Below are 20,943 nucleotides of genomic sequence, written 5' to 3' on the forward strand. Positions count from 1 at the left end.
ACTACGATAAAACAAAACAAAGGTAGTAGTTTTTGGCAGTAGTACAGGTGAAACTCAGAAAATTAGAATATCGTGCAAAAGTCCATTAATTTCAGTAATGCAAATTAAAAGGTGAAACTGATATATGAGACAGACGCATTACATGCAAAGCGAGATAAGTCAAGCCTTAATTTGTTATCATTGTGATGATCATGGCGTACAGCTCATGAGAACCCCAAACCCACAATCCCAGAAAATTAGAATATTATATGGAACCAAGAAGACAAGGATTGTAGAATAGAACAATATCGGACCTCTGAAAAGTATACAGTGTACTGTGCTTGATTGGCCAGCAAACTCGCCTGACCTGACCCCATAGAGAATCTATGGGGCATTGCCGAGAGAAGGATGAGAGACATGAGACCAAACAATGCAGAAGAGCTAAAGGCTGCTAATGAAGCATCCTGGTCTTCCATAACACCTCAGCAGTGCCACAGGCTGATAGCATCCATGCCACGCCGCATTGAGGCAGTAATTGCTGCAAAAGGGGCCCAAACCAAGTACTGAATACATATGCATGCTTATACTTTTCAGAGGTCTGATATTGTTCTATTCTACAATCCTTGTCTTCTTGGTTCCATGTAATATTCTAATTTTCTGGGATTGTGGATTTGGGGTTTTCATGAGCTGTACGCCATGATCATCACAATTATAACAAATTAAGGCTTGACTTATCTCGCTTTGCATGTAATGCGTCTGTCTCATATATCAGTTTCACCTTTTAATATGCATTACTGAAATTAATGGACTTTTGCACGATATTCTAATTTTCCGAATTTCACCTGTAATATCAAACACAGGTGGCCAATTAATTCCCAATGGATAGAGCAATGCTCCTCTTTTAAATATCTGAGTGTTTCCTTCCATATGTCCCTACCTTTGAACAGTGACTCACCTAGGTCATTTTGGAGCCTGGACCTCAAGGGCTTTAGGGGGCTCCCGTTGTGAAGCCCCCGCTGCCACAAGCCCCCACACCCACTGTGAGGCCACCCCTTACTTAAAAAATAAATAAATCCGAAGCTAGGGATGGGTACGAATAAATTTTTTTGATTCAATTTGTGCCCGAATTGAATCACCCCTGATTTGTTTTGTGTCCAAATCAGTCCCCCTGAATCACCCCACTCAAAATGATTTGATTCATTTCAGATTTGGACTGATTTGGGCCACTTATAAAGGTCCTGGGGCACCAGATTTGCAGGAAGAGGTACTGTCTGTAGGGGTCTGGGATCTGAGAGGTGGTTTAGATCTGCCTCTTCTGGAAGGGGTTACACTCCCCCTAAAAGATCAGGTTTGTAGTCTGGGAGTGCTTCTGGATCCCAAACTCTTCCTGGTTTCTCAGGTTGAGGCTGTGGCCAGGAGTGCTTTTTCTCAGCTTCGGCTGATACACCAGATATGTCCATTTCTGGAGACAAATGACCTTAAAACTGGGGTACATCTGCTGGTAACCTCTAGGCTTGACTACTGTAATTCACTCTATGTGGAGCTGCCTTTGTACGTAGTTCGGAAACCACAATAGGTTCCGAATGTGGCAGCCAGATTGGTCTCTGGGTTTACCCAAAGGGACCATATAACACCGATTCTAAAAGAACTACACTGGCTACCGATATGTTTCCAAACGAAATACAAAGTACTGGTTATTACCTATAAAGCCCTTAATGGCTTAGGTCCAGGGCACTTAAGATAGCGCCTTCTCTGTTGTGAACCCTGTTGCCTATTAAGATCATCTAGAGAGGTCCACAGTTATGGTTGCCGCCAACTCATTTGGTGGCAACTTGGGACCGGGCATTTTCTGTGGCTGTGCCAGGGCTTTGGAACTCACTCCCTGCTGAAATAAGAGCATCTCCTTCTCTGTTTTTAGGAGGACACTGAAGATGTACCTATTTCTCCAGGCTTTCAACTGAGAGCAAATTTTAAAATTTTAATGTGTTTTTATCAATTATGATTTTTATCTTTTTATTAATTTTAAATGTTTTATATTTTATATTATGTTTTAATTCTGTACACTGCCTAGATATTTTAATATTAGGCAGTATATAAATTCAATAAATAAAATAAAAAATAAGAAAAATAAATTTGGATGGTGGGTAGGTCCCCATGGGTGCCACCTACCACCCAAATTTCAAGGAAGTAGGGCAATTGGTTGATTTTTGATTATTTTTTTGTAGTTTTTACTGATTTTGTATATTTCCACCATGGGAAATAATGGGGATTTGAGGTCACCCTATCCTAACCCTAACATGGATCCCCAGCTTTCATTTTAAAAAAAAAGCTAAGCTCCAGTCCTTGTAGAAGTGGAGTTATGGAGCAACTGTCAACTGCCATATGCCAACTACATCCCACACCACTCCACACACCTGGGTACTCAGTTATTTTTTTAGGAATTTTTGAAGTGTTTAAATTCTTTTGTGTCTTCATTATACACCTTCATTTTTTCTGTTCATTTTGACCCCACTGCTTTGCAAGTGGGGAATTAGTGGCATCGCATGTTCCAACTACCTGCCAACCCGCAAGCGACTGGATACTCAGTTTATATTTGACTGAGGTGTGTTATATTTGAGGTGTGTAGACTCTTTGGTGTGTAATGAATCCTCATAGGGATTCATTATGAAGAAAGGTTATTAGACACCAAAGAGTCTAAACACTTCACTATTCCTAAAAAATAAAATGAGTACCCCACTGCCTTGCAGGTGAAGATGGGGGTGTAGTTGGCACATGGCAGTTGACAGTTGGCACTATCCAATGACAGTCAAAATGTACAGAAGAAATAAAGGTGTGCAATTAATCCTCATAGGGATTCATTGAGGGAAAGTTATTATACACTAAATAATCCAAACACTTGAAAAATAGTGACCACACATTTTGCTCCATAACTCCACTTCTACAAGGGCTAAAGCTTAGGATTTTTAAAAAATGAAAGCTGGGAATCTGGGGAAATTAATAGGAGGAATCCAAATCTCAAATTGATTCAAACCTAATCGAGCGTGATTCAATTTGGACCCAAATCTAGCCAATGCCGCCGGCCCGCCACCCCGAACTTTGCCATTTTCACTGTCATTTCCAGACATTTTGCAACTCACTGAATGATGCCTAGAGAATTGCCTGCAGTCCTTGCCAGCCTGCCTTGAGCATTTCCAATATCCGCCAGTTGCAAGCCATGCCAATGTCTGGGTCTCCTCCTTATCAAGCAATTGAACCCCAGAAAAGTCAGCTGCAGGGACGTATCTAGGGTGGGACAGGCAGGGCACATGCCCTGGACGCCACTTGAAGGGGGGCGCTACGTTTTAAAATTAATTTAAATGTCTGCCAAAAACAAAATGGCCACTGCACATGCTCAAATGGCTTCTGCAAGGAGTTTCCAAGAGGGCACATTAGGATGGGAGAACTCTTCCTTTGGGTCTGAGGAGTCACACAAACTCTCGCTGCTTTGCTGCCTCAGCTCCCACCCATGGCTCTTTGCCAGAGTCTCCCCAGGGAGAGAAGAAAGGGACCTGGGCCAGCCAGGGAAGGGCTTAGATTGGCAGGGCGGGGAGGGTGCAGCAGTTGGTGGGGGAAGAGAGGGCAAGAAACCAATTATATTCTATTGTAAATGGTTGTTTCCCTCATCTAAGAAATGGGAGAATAAATGGAATAAATTTAGCTTTTTGGCGCTTAAAATGACTTTAGAACAAGGACAAAAATATTGCAATTCCACACACACATGCACACAGGTACTTTGTTTTGTAAAGTTGTCATCATTTAAATGGAGAAGCAGCATCTTTTGTGCTCTTTTATTTGCATCTATTATGCCTTGTTCTAAATTGTAGCGTGGGTTTTAGCTTAACTAATATTTTATATCTGCTGATGTAATTTTATGGTACGTTGTATTCTGTTTTAATATTTTCCTCTTATGTTCTGTTCTGTTACGACCAGTGGTTATAACCACTAAAACTTATTACTATTTCTACACATTTTCCATTTGAAGCAGAGGAACCACAAGCACACTACTTAATTCTTACAACCGCTATTACAGGCACCATGGCTAATCAGCATCCTCCCAGCCCTTGTGCAACCCTGTATTACACTCCGAGAAGGAGAGAACCGCCACTGCTCATTAAGCTGTATGGCAGCTTCTCACTTTTTTCTTGCCAAAGGGAACAAAGAAATAGTCATATCAGTTATTCTTTCCTTGTTCTTCATGGCATTCTGCAGTTGAGAGAGTAAAGTGTAGGAACAGCAGCAGCTGCTGTCAGAGATTTTTTTTTTTTTTTAAAGGAAGAAAAATAGCCATTTCATTTCTAGAAATATTTTTATTTAGGGCTGCCAACTCTGACTGAACGCTGACCCCAATATTTTAACAATATTAAGCAATTAAAATCTTCAGGATTGTTTCAGAATTGACCTGAAGATTGATGCCCATTCCTAGAGTTTCCAGGTCAGTCCAGGAAGGTTGGCAATCCTCCCTTTATATTTTCATAAAATGTACAAGAATCCTTATACTGTCTGATTATTTGGCTTCAGGTATATATTCTCAGCTAAAGCCCTCAATCTTGTGTTCATTCTACGTTTGTGCTCTACAGTGGTCATAGGAAGCTGCCTTCTACTGAGTCAGACCATTGGTCCATCTAGCTCAGTATTGTCTACACAGACTGGCAGTGTCTTCTCATCATCATCAATTTTATTACAGCCATTGGCCAGCAGAAATAGAAATAACAAACATATCCAATACAACAATACTAAAACACAATAAAACAAAATAGTCATTCATAAAAAAATAGTTTAAAAAGCATAAACAGCTCCCACAGTTAAGCACTTAATTGAGACCTTAACCTAATGGCAATATTAAAAAAATTTGCTACATTTTTTGTAATATCAGAGCTTACAGCAGTGTCTTCTCCAAGATTGCAGGCAGGAATCTCTCTCAGCCCTATCTTGGAGATGCCAGGGAGGGAACTTGGAACCTTCTGCATGCAAGCATGCAGATGCTCTTCCCAGAGTGGCCCCATCCCCTAAGGGGAATATCTTACAGTGCTCACATGTAAATGCAACCCCTGCTAAGCAAAGGGGACAATCCATACCTGCTACCACAAGACCAGCTTTCGCTGGCATCTCCAAGATAGGGCTGAGAATGACTCCTGCCTGCAACCTTGGAGAAGCCACTGCCAGTCTGTGTAGACAATACTGAGCTAGAGGGACCAAGAGTCTGACTTGGTAGAAGACAGCTTCCTATCTTCCTATGCATTACAAAAACTCTGTTTAAAGACCCCTCACACACAACACATAGGCCCCAGTATGATAAGGCGGTCCATGCCCAGAGTTTTCTTACTCCCTGATGCAATTATGTAGTGCTGCTTTCTCTCACAGCAATGTTTATTTCTCTTCCTGAGCTCTTAGATGAAGTGCACATTAATGACTTTCCAAAGTGCTCTCTGGCATTGGGTAAAAGGCCAGTATAATACTACACAGATATTACTTTCCTAAGAATTGCCTGCTTGACAAGCAGTAACAGTACCAACTGCCACTGAGGTAAAAAAATTAGGAAGACAGGCAATCATGGGAATTATTACTATAAAGGACATTATTATTCCTACAACATTTCTGTGGTAGAGAAGTATTTTCTTCCCATAAAATGACAATGTTCTGCTTCTCATATTTGAATGACAATACCAAATTATTTCACAGATGTACTAATAATATACATGAATATATAGATTCCATGGGAAATCAGTATGTAAGCCATAACGTGTGTTGACCCCATAAAATGGTTCTGCCATAAGGAACTCACATTCAGTCTTCTTACCACACACTGTAATTTATAGTGTGTGATAATTTACAGGCTCGCTGAAAAAACCTACATAGAAGTGACTTGGTAATGTGTGAAGTGGCCCTTATTAGATCTTTAGTAAAATTGGCACTATATCTTCAGAGTCAAATGGGAAACTAATGGCACACTGCAGAGAAATATAGGCCCTTTACAATACCTTTAAAAAGATTTTAAAGTCCTTATAGGCTTCCAAAGCTCTTAATTATCTTTTTCTGGCTTTTTCTAAAATATGCCAGACTTTAAATGTTAGAGGGAAGTTACAGAAACATTATAACCACCAAAGATAAGCTCACATACACAGACAGTATATATGCAATAGGTGCTAATCAAGAATTTTCCCTTTCTCCCCTTTACATTTAAAAGCAAATCTACAAAGCCTACCTTGCGTTTCCGTCTAGATTTTGGGGTAGCCTTTTCAGCAGGCAGGTCAGTCACAATGTTATGCTGCATACTGACTGCTTCTTTAATTCCAGTGTTCATTACCAGTGGCTCCTCAGGTAAATGCTGTGGGATTCTGGACAAAAGAGTCAAATCGATTTTGACCCAAAGTGTTTTTACTTCATCTGTGTCTTTCAGAGGAGACAGGAGCTCATTCCTACCAAAAGGAACCAATGTGTAAAACTGCTCCTCCAGTTCCTTTGCTATATCGTTACTAGTCCTGGTGTTAACTGAACCAAAGGCACTACAGCTGGTGTTTGCTTTGCTGGTATTATTACTCCCAGAGTCCTTCAGTTTCTGCTCATTTGCAACTGTAGTTGAGGCCACAATTTGAGATTTGAGTAGAGAATATTCCTCTCGTTCAGACTGGGAATCTGAATCTGAAGATGCTGAAGATGAAGATGAAGATTCTGTCTCAATAAATTCCTTGGATTTGGGTGCCGTTTTACCAGTTCCTCTTGTACGTCTCTTTTCAAAGGCAGTAACACATCGTGGTTCCTTTCTGTGCTCAACTTTGCTGTTACAAGGCCTGGTTTTAGGTTGTTCACATATGCTATTTTCCAAAAGAACTTGGTTCAAGACAAGATCATCCACTACAAGGCTGTTTAAGTTATCACCACCAGAGGTCCTCTCTGTCCTTCTTGGCTGTTTTTTACATGATGTCCTTCTCTGAGGGCCACTGTCTACAGAAACTGCAGCAGCTGAAGGAGGTGATTTTTGCTTGCCACCTTTATGCCCTGGGGCTTTATTAGCTGTTCTAGGCCTTGGCTCCTCTTTGTTGGAATGCTTAACCTCTTTATCTTTGAGATCTATTTGGCAAGCCACAAGTGTACTTTCACAGTCTTTCCCTTCATCTTTTACCTTGCTGTAATACTGAAAGGTCTCCAGTCCATGGTTATTGTTTTGGTTCAAAATAGGTGCTTTCTGAGGATTAACCTTATTTAACCATTTATCCAATTGCCACTTGTTTGACGATGGCTGCTCTGGCTAGGAAAAAAACATTTTTAAAATCTCATGTTATAATGTTTTACCTTATAGAGACTGTATAATGCTGTTTTTAGGAATTGTAAGATCTTTGCATAGTCAGCAGACAAAACAAAGAGGTATTTTTAAAAAAACAACAACTGGCATATTCTATGATTATCATACATTTTTCTATAGTAATATATTACCAGCCAATGAGAAAACCATTTGAGAATTTCAGCTCTCAAGACTGACCTTACTGGATCAGTGAAAAGTCCATCATTCCATTTCCAGTAGCAGATAGCCAGATGCCCCTGGCATTCACAAGCTCCTTTAATCAGAGATATACAGCCTTTGTACATGGAGGTTTGATTTAGCTTTCTTTGCACTAACCAGTGAGAGAACTATCTTCCAAGAATTTGTCCTGAACTGACTAGGACTCCTATTTTAATAGGAGAGTCAAGAAAAAGAAAAGGGCAAGCACAAAAGAACAGAGGCAATGTTAACTGTACATTTAACTAAACTTTTTAATAGTGTGTTATTATAATAATAAATATTGATAATATTCTCCTGCTACAAACAGATGAATTAGGAACAAATCCATTTGGAGGCTGCAATACACCCAGTGTTCAACAGAGGTTACTCTTCTATCTTATTCAGAGGCAAAACAGGGTACTGGGCACTTTCCAGATTACCCACTACAACTGTGGTAAAATGCTTCCGCTTGGCAGGATCAAACTGAGAACAATCCCCAGGATCTACAACAGAAAATACAGCTACTTTTTTGCAAAGGACATACAACGTTATAGGATTAAATTGCAGTGATGAAATCTTAAACAAGGCATCAGAAATGTGAACAGCACTCAGCTGACAGTGTAGGGACTGTGGTGTCAAAACACAGGAAGTACAGAAGAAGACTTCCTTCCGAAATTGGAAGGCCTGTCCAAATGAAGAGAATAGAAAAGAACACAAACTCTGGCAAAAGAAATGCAAAGTGACAATAAGAGAGTTTGAGGAACATTTAGCCAAAAGTATCAAGAGGAATAACAAAAACTTCTTTAAATACATCGGAAGCAGGAAACCTGCCAGGGAGGCGGTTGGACCATTAGACAATGAGGGAGTGAAAGGGATTATTAAGGTGGATATGGAGGTTGCAGAGAAACTGAATGAGTTCTTTGCGTCAGTCTTCACCACAGAGGATACTGAACATATACCTGTTCCTGAACCAGGCTTTTCAGGGATGGAGGCTAAAGAACTGAGTTAGATAGAAGTGACAAGAGATGATGTTCTAAACAGTCTGGAAAAACTGAAAACTAACAAATCACCAGGGCCGGATGGCATCCATCCAAGAGTCCTCAAAGAACTCAAATGTGAAATAAATTGCCAACCTCCTTGCTAAAATATATAACTTATCCCTACAATTGGGCTCTGTACCAGAGGACTGGAAAGTAGCAAATGTAACACCGATTTTCAAAAAAGGATCCAGGGGTGATCCGGGAAATTACAGTCCGGTTAGCTTAATGTCCGTTCCAGGCAAATTGATGGAAAACATCATCAAGGATAAAATTGTAAAGCACATAGAAGAACAGGCCCTGCTGGGAGTGAACCAGCATGGCTTCTGCAAAGGTAAATCTTGCCTCACCAACCTTTTGGCATTCTTTGAGAGCGTCAACAAGTGTGTGGATCAAGGTGATACAGTTGACATAGTATACCTGGACTTCCAAAAAGCTTTTGACAAAGTTACTCATCAAAGACTACTGAGGAAACTTAGCGGTCATGGGATAAGGGGACAAGTACATGTGTGGATTGCTAACTGGTTGAAAGAAAAGAAACAGAGGGTAGGTATTGAAGAAGAACTGTCCTCTTCTTACTTCTTCGTTCCCGAACGTCATGGATGTCTTCGAAAGAGAGAACTTGGGACAATTTTGGGCGGAAAGGGACCGCAGGGGCAGGGTTAAATGCCATGTCTCTGGAGGTGGCATTCATTATGAGATTATGAGGGGAGAGAGGGGGGAAAGAGGAAGCACGAAGGCTTTGGTAAAGTGCAAAGGAAACTGTGACCACAGGTTTTGACAATCTTTTAAAACTGTTAGTTTAATTGCCTGATTGCTTTTGGAGAAGGGAGAATTGTTTTGCTGTATGCTGAGATTTGACTGAAAATCTGGTGAGAAATAAAGCTTTTGATTAATTCTTACCCCTTCATTTTCCTTGTGTTTTCTCGGATCTTGAGAGTCTTGACAGCCAAGACCATTGGAAATAACCCATAGTTCTCTTTAATGTGAGGGTTTTTGAGGTCCCTATCTCTTCCTAATTGCAGGGGAGTTTGGGGCATCTCGATTCTCTTACAGTATAAATGGAGAGTTTTCACAATAGAGGGAAGTAAGAAGAAGCCCCAGGGATCTGTACTGGGCCCAGTACTTTTTAATTTATTCATAAATGATCTAGAAGCAGGGGTAAGCAGTGAGGTGGCAAGATTTGCAGATGATGCCAAACTCTTTTAGGTAGTGAAATCCAAAACTGATTGTGAGGAGCTCCATAAGGATCTCTCCAAACTGGGTTAGTGGGCGACAAAGTGGCAAATGCGGTTCAATGTTGGCAAGTGTAAAGTGATGCACATTGGGACGAAAACCCCCAACTTCAAGTATAAGCTGATGGGATCTGAGCTGCCGGTGACTGACCAGGAGAGGGATCTTGGGGTCGTGGTGGACAGCTTGTTGAAAGTGTTGACTCAATGTGCGGCAGCTGTGAAAAAGACCCATTCCATGTTAGGGATCCTTAGGAAGGGGATTAAAAATAAAACTGCTAATATTATAATGCCCTTATACAAAACTATGGTGCAGCCACACCTGGAGTACTGCGTACAATTCTGGTCACCACATCTAAAAAAGGACACTGTAGAACTGGAAAAGGTGCAGAAGAGGGCAACCACGATGATCAGCGGCCTAGAGCACCTTTTTTATGAGGAAAGGCTACAACACTTGGGGCTTTTTAGTTTAGAAAAAAGACGACTGCAGGGAGACATGATAGAGGTCTATAAAATCATGCATGGTGTGGTGAAAATGTATAGAGAGAGAAATTCTTATCCCTCTCACATAACACTAGAACCAGGGGTCATCTCATGAAATTAATTGGCAGGAAATCTAGGACCAACAAATGGAAGTACTTTTTCATATAACGCATAATCAACTTGTGGAATTCTCTGCCATGAGATGTGGTGACAGTCAACAACCTGGATGGATTTAAGAGGGGTTTGGATAACTTCGTGGAGAAGAGGTCTATCGCCGGCTACTAGTTGGAGGGCTAAAGCCCACCTCCAGCCTCCAAGGCAGGATGCCTCTGAGTACCAGTTGCAGGGGAGTAACAGCAGGAGAGAGGACATGCGCTCAACTATTGCCTGTGGCTTCCAGAGCATCTGGTGGGCTACTGTGCGAAACAGTATGCTGGACTAGATGGGCCTTGGGCCTGATCCAGCAGGGCTGTTCTTATGTTCACACTTAGCAGATATGTAGTGACACTGTTGTAGGGGTTAATCTGGAAAGTACCCATGTAAAGCACTCTCCAATGGAAGTATTCTTATATGTGCAGTGGAAATGTTTAGAAGCTGCAGATATATTAGGAATTCACATTACAGTTAATTGTTTCTGTTTATAGATCCATCCTCACCAAGTATGTTTGGATGCTTTATACTACTACAACAAATACCGTATTTATATACAGCACCGCTCTTCAACCAAAGTTCTCAAAGCAGTTTCCATAGAAAAATAAATAATAACGAGGCTATGTCATTTCTGGTATTCTGTTGCTTTTCTGTGCAGAGCACATCATTACCTATCTTACATATCTGCATTCCAATATTTTTTTTAATTCATAGGGAGCAGAAAGGCAGCACTTCTTATTGTGCAACCATACAGTGAGGCTGTTCTCACAAACAGCCAAGCCTGGGCTTGACTGCCTGTGAGAACTGCTGGGATCCATGTGGATCCCAGCGCTGCCGCGGTGCCAAACCTAACTTTCAAGCCTGGCTTTTAGCCAGGGTTAGTGGAGCGAATGCGCCATTAATCCAGGCTCTGGGATTGTGTGTGTGGTGGGGTTGCTTGCAATCCACACCTAGAGCACCCAACCCCCAGGGGAATCCCCCAATGCACCGTGCACATAGCACTGGCAATTGTGTGTGTGGTGGGGTGACTGGGGCCAGTACGGGATCGTCTGCGGGGAAGGCAAGCTTAACACCGCCTTCCCCCCAGCCCACCGGCATGACTGTGTGAAAGGCCTCAGTACATTTCTGACAGGTATATGGGGCTGTACAACAGACATACACACACAGGTGGCCAAGAATTGGAGAGGCATTTGACAGCCCTGACAGCCATGGGGTGATAGTATATTACTTCACCTGCACAAGACAGGCAATATATAGAGGTAACTATTTTTTTCTTTGGGGCATGCGATATGCTTGTAGTAACTCATATATTATTCACATAATGGGAGCTATTATATGGAGTCCCTCAGGGCTCCATTTTGTCACCAATGCTTTTTAACATCTACATGAAACCACTGGGTGAGGTCATCAGGAGATTTGGTGCAGGGTGTTACCAGTACGCTGATGACACCCAAATCTATTTTTTCTTATCATCATCATCATCATCATCTCATCAACATGAAATTACATTAATTCCCTAAATGCCTGCATATAGGCAGTAATGGGCTCGATGAGAAACAACAAATTGAAGCTGAATCCAAGCAAGACGAAGGTGTTCATTGTGGGGGATCAGAATTTGAGGTTGATCTCACTGTCTTGGATAGGGTTACATTCCCCCAGAATGAACAAGTACGTCACTTGGGAGTGCTCTTGGATCCAGGCCTCACTCTGGTATCCCAGGTGTAGGCTGTGGCCAGGAACGCTTTCCATCAGATTCGGCTGATTCGCCAGCTGCTCCCATTCCTTGAAGAGAACACAATCTCAAAACAGTGGTGCATTAGCTGGTAACCTCCAGGCTTGACTATTGCAATGCACTCTGTGTGGGGCAGCCTTTGTACATAGTTCGGAAACTTCAGTTAGTTCAAAATGCAGCAGCCAGACTGGTCTCTGAGGTAACCCGGAGATACCATATTATTTATTTATTATTTATTTTTACATTTTATATCCTGCTCTTCCTCCAAGGAGCCCAGAGCGGTGTACTACATACTTAAGTTCTTCCTCACAACAACCCTGTGAAGTAGGTTAGGCTGAGAGAGAAGTGACTGGCCCAGAGTCACCCAGCAAGTCTCATGGCTGAATGGGGATTTGAACTCAGGTCTTTCTGGTCCTAGTACAGCACTCTAACCACTACACCACATTGGCTCTGTGATTATGATTATGCCTGTTCTCAAACAGTTGCATTGGCTGCAGCTGTGCAGCCAGCCAAATGGTGTCCTGGGTCCGACCCTGCTCACTGGCTCCATCAAGTTACACCCATGTGCATGATGTCACACATACAGGGACGTGGTGTGGGCTTCAGAGAAGCCCAGAGCAAACTCTCTCCTCCTGCCTGGGCTGCTGAGAGCCCGGGCAAACTCTCCGTTATTTCAGGCAGCGCTGAAACATCCCAAACATCCTATCAGGCAGCGAGCGCTGCCTGAAATAACAAGCCGAGAGCTCACTTGGGCTCTCGGCAGCCTGGGCCACCCCCCCCTTTGTGAGTGACATCATGCGCAAAGGGGGCATGTCCTAGGCTGCTGAGAGCCCGAGCGAGCTCTCAGCTTGTCATTTCAGGCAGTGCTAGCTGCCTGATAGGATGTTTCCCCCTTTCTCTTCCTCTCTGGAGGGAGAGAAAGGGGAAAACGTCCTATCAGGCAGCCAGCACTGGCTGAAATAACAAACAGAAAGTTTGCCCGGGTTCTCAGCAGCCCGGGCATGAGAGTGGGGAGTTCACTATTTGCTCCTCCAGAACCCGAGCCACAGGGCTTCAGTGGCCCTTTTCATTGGCGGCCTGGGATCTTTGAACCTGTTCACACAATTGTGGCTACGCCCATGATTGGCTGCCAATATGTTTCTGGACAAAATACAAAGTGCTGGTTATTACCTTTAAAGCCCTAACCGGCTTAGGTCTCGGCTACCTTAGAGTGCGCCTTCTTCTGTATGATCCCCATCACATGTTAAGGTCATTCGGAGAGGTCCATCTCCAGTTACCACCAGTGATTGGTGGTGATTCGGAGCTGAGCCTTCTCTGTAGCTGCTCCTGGCCTATGGAATGCACTCCCAGCAGATATCTGTAGTCTGGGCTCATTGTTGGCCTTCAAGAGAGCCCTAAAGACTTACTTGTTTGGCCTGTCCTTCCAAAGTTTTTAAATTGTTTTAAAGTATTTTAATTGGTTTTAAACGGCTCAGAACTGTTTTAGATTTGTTTTTATATTGTTTTTTTAAAATGCTGTTTGTTGTAGTATTTTACCTGTTGTGCACCGCGCAGAGGCTTTGAATGGGGCATTATAGGCAGATAGATAAAAAGATAGCTTGTGGTGATAAAGCCTCTGACATCAATTGGCTGAGCGAACTTTTCAATTGCTGGAAAACTCAACATTTTGCAGCCTAGCTTCTGTGAGAAAAACCTGGATAGAATCAAAACCTCATGCAGGAGCAGGGAGGGAAGAAGCCTGTGAAACAGGGAAGCCACGGGACAAAGAGCCCAGAGGCAAGGAGACGGCAGAAAGACAATAGTCTGAAAAAGAGGCACAGGGAGGAAGGGGAAGTGGAGAATGAAGCCTGAGGAAAGGGACAGAGAAGGCAGGAAACTGAAGCAAGAAGGAGGAAGAGGCAGAAAAAAGTCAGGAGGAGCCAAATATACTGTAGGAGAGTAAAAGAGGAATATTACAAGAGTTGGTTAAGAGACAAGAAGTGGAACAATGTAAGCAGTGGCCTGAAAAGCAGGGGCATGAGGAAACAAGGGTCGTAAAGACATGGAGGCAACAAAAGGAAGAACCAAGGAGAATGCAGGACTGGGGCAAAACTACACGTTCACCCTGGGGCAGGGATAGGCAACTATGGTTTTTCAGTGGTTGTTGAACTGTAGTTGCCCACCCCTGACCTAGGGCTTCTCCCCTGCCTAAAGGAGAATGTCCTGTTTAGAGGTGAAGGTAGTTTTGAGTTGCTCTACATTGCCCTTCTCTTCACTTGGGAAGGCTGAATCTCCATATGGAAAGGAAAGCAGAAAGAGTAAGAGTGGGTTCCTGTGGCTAGGTATTCATTCTGGGAAGAGACCACCCATGTGAGAGAGGAGAGAGTATGGCAGTTACAACAGAATATAGATATAGGGCGAAGAAGAAAATGGGAATAAAGGAAAGGGCAAAATATGTGAAGGAAGAGCAATTATCTGCTCCTATACAGATCCCTGTAGATCAGGCACTGGCTCTCTGCATCTCCACAGCTTGTATATAAGAAGGAAACTATAGGCAAGTCCAGTTGCAATATCTGTATCACAACCCAGACTCTTCCTCGCCTGGGAATCAGATGAAACTAGATAGCAACCTGGTGCCAGGCACTGCTAGAAAGACCCCTAGCTCAGCTAACTTCCATCAGTCTGGGCAATTTTCTGCTTAGGCTACTCACTCATCCCTTTGTACTGCCAGACAACAAGCCTGCTTTCAGTCTGTTCACCTTCAGTCTCCTCCAAGACACCTGACTGCCCTTGGGCTTGATCACCTCACATATCTAGAACCAATGTGGTATTGACTCTGTGGGCTGACCCAACTGCTACCACCATCATGGCCAGCCTTTGACAAGTGTAAAAGGCATTTTCACTGACCTGCTGAATACACAAAGTGCTCAATCATGCCCTGAGGTTTGATAAACATGTTGAAGGGTTTTGTTTGTTTTATGTCTCATTGTTTAGACTATATTGTAGTTATTAATTTTAGTCCTTTCCCAATGGGTAGAAGGGCAGGAAATAATGTTTTAATATAAACCTTTATTTTATCGCAGTCTCTTAGCTGTCCAAAATGCCAAGCTGTGCCTAAAGGCACTTTTGTATACAAAGCAATTCAGCTTTCAAGATGTCACATAAAGCTGCCTTAACCCTAATCGCATTACTTGGAAGAAAATTCCACTGATTTGGAAGTTAACTTTTTAATTTCTATGTTTTGATTGAGGTGAAAGTTACTTAAACATGTGCACATTCTTGTACCAGGGCATAAAGAGCAGAACTCCTTACCTCTGGGCTGGAATAATGAGAGGGCTTGTTGCAGTCACTCTCAGTAGAACTGCTTTCACTTTCCGAGTCAGATTCGGAACTGCTCTCAGATTCACTGGAACTGCTGCTGCTTGAGCACTTGCTGGAGACCCCAGAGATTCTGCAACTGGATGGCTGCCCAGCAGTGCTGCCAGACCCACATGCGAGAGAGAGAAAACAGACCCAGAACATAAACCAAAGCACATTTCTACCTTGTAGATGTGTAATCTTAAGGGATTATATCATATCAAAGTAACATATGTAAAAAGAAAGGGCATGATGAGCAATAAATAAATAAATCTTAAGATAAAGAATCACAACAATAGCATACAAGTTTAATTATTGGATTCCATTGTTCTAGAGGGCTCAAAGCTTGTGAATACATGATGTTTTTGCAAGATATGTGCTGGTAAATAGTGGCCCATGGAAAGAATCAGTCCTGATTGGAGTTTAATGATGGTAGCAGTCTTTAAATAAGGTGCAGAAATATAAAGCTGTCTTACACTGAGTCAGTCCACCTAGGTCAGAACTGTCTGCATTGACTGGCAGCAGCTTTCCATGCGTCTTTCTAGGCCTTACCTGGATACGCCAGGGGCTCAACCTGGAACCTTCTGTATGCAAAGCATGTACTCTACTACTGAGCTACATGGTCCATACCTGCCAACATGTCATTGGAATGGGGGAATAGGGACATGTTGGCAGGTATGCATGGCCTCATCCTCAAACTGTAGCTGCCATGCAATTTTAAATGTTACCTTAGCTGGGGTTAAGAAGCAGTCAGTTGGCAAAGAAGGAGAGAGGAAATAATGCATATGTTTTCTAGTAATGCTTGAGGAACCCACAAATAATGGGCTCATAATATGAATGAAATACTCATCATGTCAAGCCTATCCCGAAACTCTTACTGTGCAAAATTAAATAATGAGATATGCTGCTTTAGTGCCAGCCAAGGAGAGGAGAAACTGATACATTTGACTAGGGTCCTAGGAAGCCTGGACAGGCTTATGGCAAGCAGGCCTTTATCATGAGGAAAAAGCTGAAGCTAAATTGTAGTTTAATAATATTTATGCAAACTTGCATGCAAACATAAAGGTGTATGCAAACTTAGAGCATATGCAAACATTAAGAATATTTATGCAAACTCAAACCACATCTATAGCATCTTTGTATTTACAGGGTTACAGATCTTGTAAAATTTGCAGGGGCCAGTTAGAAGCAGATAATGTCATTAGAGCAAACGAGCAATGTTCATCAGTAGTGAGCTAATGGCCTAAGCCTTCCTCCAGAACAGTAGAGGGAATCTAGGCTTGACTGCCAGAGCCTGCTATTATCTACTCACTAAGAATAGTCTCAGAGATCTTTCTACAGTATATTTCCTGCTGACGTGCAGGGGCCACCACAGCTCCCTAATTTCAATACACAAAGCTTTTAAAAATAAATAAATCTGAAAGTAAATTTAGAATACCAGAAGGAGCAAACACAGACTCTGCCTAGGCAATACATCCTACACTACACTGCAAAGGCCTCTGTATTTGAAAGGAAGTGTTTTTCAATTGATTTCCTGTGCAGTTGAAGAGTGTTCTCTATAGTACAGCCCATAATATTACTCAAACAAATATGTCTCTACAACTTCCCTGGGGAAAATATTCCATAGCTTACTACGTATGAGTGACAGGAGAAACCCCTAATATTTAGAACTAGTACCTTCACAGAATTTACCATATTTATTCTTTTCCAATACTCAGAGTTATTCAATTGCCACATTCCTAAATCTTTATCTGGTGAGTGTTGAAAACTTTCAAATATTTGTAGAACATTATGACCCTCATACACCAATCCTAAACACATCTACCTGTCTCATTTATTTCAGAAAAGCTAACCGGGAAGCCAATGTGCTTTCAATCGTTGATGTTCTTGCTATAGCTCATACCTAACCAAACATGTCCAGAACTTCATGCCTATCCTCCAAGTCAATACATTCTGGTTGTAGCTAGTATTTATGACTCTTTTCTCAAGTACATACAATTTTTGTATACATTTCTGATGAGGAATTCTTCAAACTAAATGCAGTTAAGTTCTTGCTCAAATCAGACAGAGAGGGTTAGGGTTATTAGTAGTGAGTCATATTTTACTTCATCATCAGGGATGTAGAGACCGTTGAGCAAGGCAGGACAATTGTCCCCAGGCCTCAAGGCTTTGGGGCCTCCCCAAGGCTGCCCCTCAGGCCCCCAAGGCTTCCCACAGGGTACCTCCTTGCCCCTTCTTGCACCCAGCTAGTGAGCAAAGCGCTCACTGGCTGGGAATGCAAGGCATGCCCCTCTCCTCTCCAGCCAGCATTTCACACTGGCTGGGGAGGGATGGACTCTCCCCTCCCCTCTGGGCATTGGTCCCTCCCCTGCAACTGATGTCAGATGCAAGAGGGTAGGGCCAGTGCAGAGAATGGGGCTGTCACAGCCCTGGCATAGTTTCATTTGTACATTTTCCCTGTCAGTGGTTGGTGGAATTGCTGAAAGGGAACTCCAGGGAAAGAAGCTCCCTTTCAGCAGTTCTACCAACCACTGACAGGGGAAATGAAACTATGCTGGGGCTGTGGCACGGCAGTCCTGTTCTCTACACCAGCCTCACCCCTTGTGTCTGATGTCAAATGTAGGGGCCATGGCTTGGGGTGTGCACACACTTTACAGGTGCAAAAGAACACCCAAGGGGCAGGGGAGCCATCAGTCAGACTTTGTCTCCTGGCAGCTCCCTACACCCCTGTTCAATATGTTACATAAAATTGAATCGACGTTTTGACTGTAAATACCTCTTTGTCCAAATTCAATCCCTTTTTTAGTTCACTGCATCTAATTTCTAAACTAACATAGGCCCCGATTCAGACATAATACCATGACAGGATTGAATCTTGCTTTTGCACAACATCCCCTGGCCTTAGGCTCCCCTTCACACATGAGAGGGATGAAAATTTTACTTTTAATCTTGACATGGAACAAGCCAGAATCTCTCCTGATGTCTAATCCAGCTGTTCCTGGATTATTCCAGCCAGAATTTCAAAATAAAACAGGATCTGAAGTTGGGATTCCCTGTTTAGAACCTGGTTTGTTTGGAAACCCTAGCGAGACTAAGCCAGGATTGCTCAGTTGAGATGTCCCAAGAGATCCTGGCTTGTTCTAAGTTCTATTCCTCCTTGTGTGCAAAGGGGAGGGTGGGGAACATACATGACCAAGGCTAGGGGATGTAGCACAAACGAGGATTCAATCCAGGCTCTATATTAGGTCTGAAATGGGCTACAGAGTATCAATGCATTTCATCTAATTTCCTAGCAAATGTAGGAGTTTTCTTTTCTTTCCCCTGCAAATTGCATAGGATTTTATTATTTTCTGTGTTTTACTTCTGTCTCACTTACTTATTTATTTAACACATTTTTATAACGCCCCAAATGCAAGTTCTCTGGGCAGTTTACAACAAAACAATAAAAACAACCAATAAAAAGAATAAAACATTTCAACTATTAAAATTGAAAACATTAAAACTATTAAAAACAATTAAAACAATATCTAATTAAAAGCCTGGGTGAACAAATGCATCTTGACTGCCTTTTTAAAAGTTGTAAGAGATGGGGAGGCTCTTATTTCAGCAGGAAGTGTGTTCCAAAGCCTCGAGGCAACAATGGAGAAGGCCCATCCCTGAGTACCCACCAGATGAGCTGGTGGCAACTGCAGATGAACCTCTCCATTGTAATGATACTTACAATGTATCATTAACCATCTTCATGATATTTGCACCCTCTTAAAAATTAATGTTATCTACAGGCTTAACTGAAATGGAAAAGCCCCCCTCATCAGCTTTGCTCACCAAAGAATCAAAGGCTGCACTGGGGCAGGAGGTGATAATCAGATAACTGGGCTAACGTAAGGACAGCTTTAGAACTCTTACAGTACAATCCGATGCATGTTTACTCAGACGTAAAGTCACACTGAGTTCAACTGATTTGCTGCAGCCAATACGTTTGGCCAATTAGCCTTGCACAAAGTACCTATAGCAGACTGCATTCTCTGGCATCAGGGAACATGGGTACATCTCCTCCTCCCTGCACCTGCTTTTTCATTTTAATTGCTAGATCGTCAATCTGCTGACCAGCCCCCACCCTTGAAGGAGATAAACAGAAAATACATTTACATTAAGATGCACATGCATATCCCACATCCAACATTCTGCAGTGGAACATATCTGTACTGCCTCCTCTTCCTTTTCATATGATGTCATTGTGGTGTACAAGGATAATTCTCATGACAGCATAGCCTGGTTTAAAACAGTGGCTTTAATTTCCAATTGCTTTCACTGAAAGTCGGATGACAGAAATGTCATTTTGCTTCAACAAAATGCTTGCCAAACTCCTTTTGGTTGAATGCTCTTAATTTCTGTTGGAAGTGAAGGACTCTGTTCTACTGCACTGACACAATCCCTTTGATATGTAGATTGCTACTCTCAGGGACTGCCTGCCTGCCTGCTCTCTTCTCTTCCTTGTTCTTCTCCCTTGCAACACACACGCTCCTCTCTCCCTGCACCATGTGTGCAGAGAGCAGAAACCATCCCTCTGCAACCAGCTAGCTAGCTAGATTAGAGATCCTATCTCTCCACTTTCCTATCTAGAATGGAGTTCACCAATAAAGACTCCTTGAGCTGAGTCTCACGATCAGTGAGACCCTGTTTTGGAGAGTGAGTGGGGAGAGCGGGCTAAGCACGCTCTCCCCACACACGAGCAGGGCAGGAGCCCTGGGAGGCCGGATCAGCCGCTCACATGATTGCCGGCTCCGTGGCGGGGCTGGGGGGAGCGGGGGCCGATGGGATGGGGAGCTGGCGAGACCCCTGGAGCCGGGAGGTGGTTTTTTCCTCCCCTCCGGGGGTCTCCTCATGAGTAGCCGCAGCACGGAGCCCCGCCGTCACTATTCACGATAAAAAAAACCGCTCCACAAACCCGGTTTTAGGGGCGGGCTACTTGAGAACCACCGGGCTTGCAGCTGAGCCCAGTGCTTCTCACGAATGCAGAAAATCGGGCTAGCGGAGGCTAGCCCGATTTTCTGCAATTGTGTGAATAGCCTCCTTATATTGATTTGAAACTATGAACTGGTTCCAAGTTTCTTTTACTCTCAGCATACACGCATGCCTAGGCAGACTCCGCTGTGTTGTGCTTCAGTGCACTCTGCTGTAATAGAAGGGTATCTCTTACCAGAGAGAATTCCCCACAATTTCAATAGCTGGTTTTTAATAGTTTAATTAAGAAAGGCGTGTGTATGGGGTGGGATTTCAGCAGATGAACAGCCCTCTACAAGGAGCTGCATGCAGGGCTGGCCCTACCATGCAACATGCTGCTTCAGGAGACAGACTGCAGGCCAGTTTTCAGAGGCCGCCCCGCCTCCTCCATGGATGACTAGCAGAGAAAGAAAGGTGAAATGGCATGACTTTGCTTTTGCTTTTCCCTTCCTAACATAAGAAGGTGGGGAGAGA

General features: G+C 43.0%; 1 protein-coding gene across 4 annotated transcripts in view; it reads right to left on the reverse strand.

Annotated features, from left to right (window-relative positions):
* AFF3 (ALF transcription elongation factor 3) overlaps positions 1–20,943 on the reverse strand; it is a 451,975-nt gene that overhangs the window by 53,612 nt on the left and 377,420 nt on the right. For all 4 annotated transcript variants that reach the window (XR_008318873.1, XM_053306211.1, XM_053306212.1 and 1 more), the window contains exons 10-11: positions 15,421–15,586; positions 6,221–7,264 (exon numbers count right to left, since the gene is read on the reverse strand). Coding sequence is in view for 3 of the 4 variants with exons in the window: in XM_053306211.1 (XP_053162186.1) it covers positions 6,221–7,264; positions 15,421–15,586 (1,210 nt within the window). In the remaining variant the exon portion in view is untranslated. The remainder of the gene's footprint in view (positions 1–6,220; positions 7,265–15,420; positions 15,587–20,943) is intronic.

The sequence above is a fragment of the Hemicordylus capensis genome, chromosome 3 (genome assembly GCF_027244095.1).
Source record: "Hemicordylus capensis ecotype Gifberg chromosome 3, rHemCap1.1.pri, whole genome shotgun sequence".
Classification (NCBI taxonomy): domain Eukaryota; kingdom Metazoa; phylum Chordata; class Lepidosauria; order Squamata; family Cordylidae; genus Hemicordylus; species Hemicordylus capensis.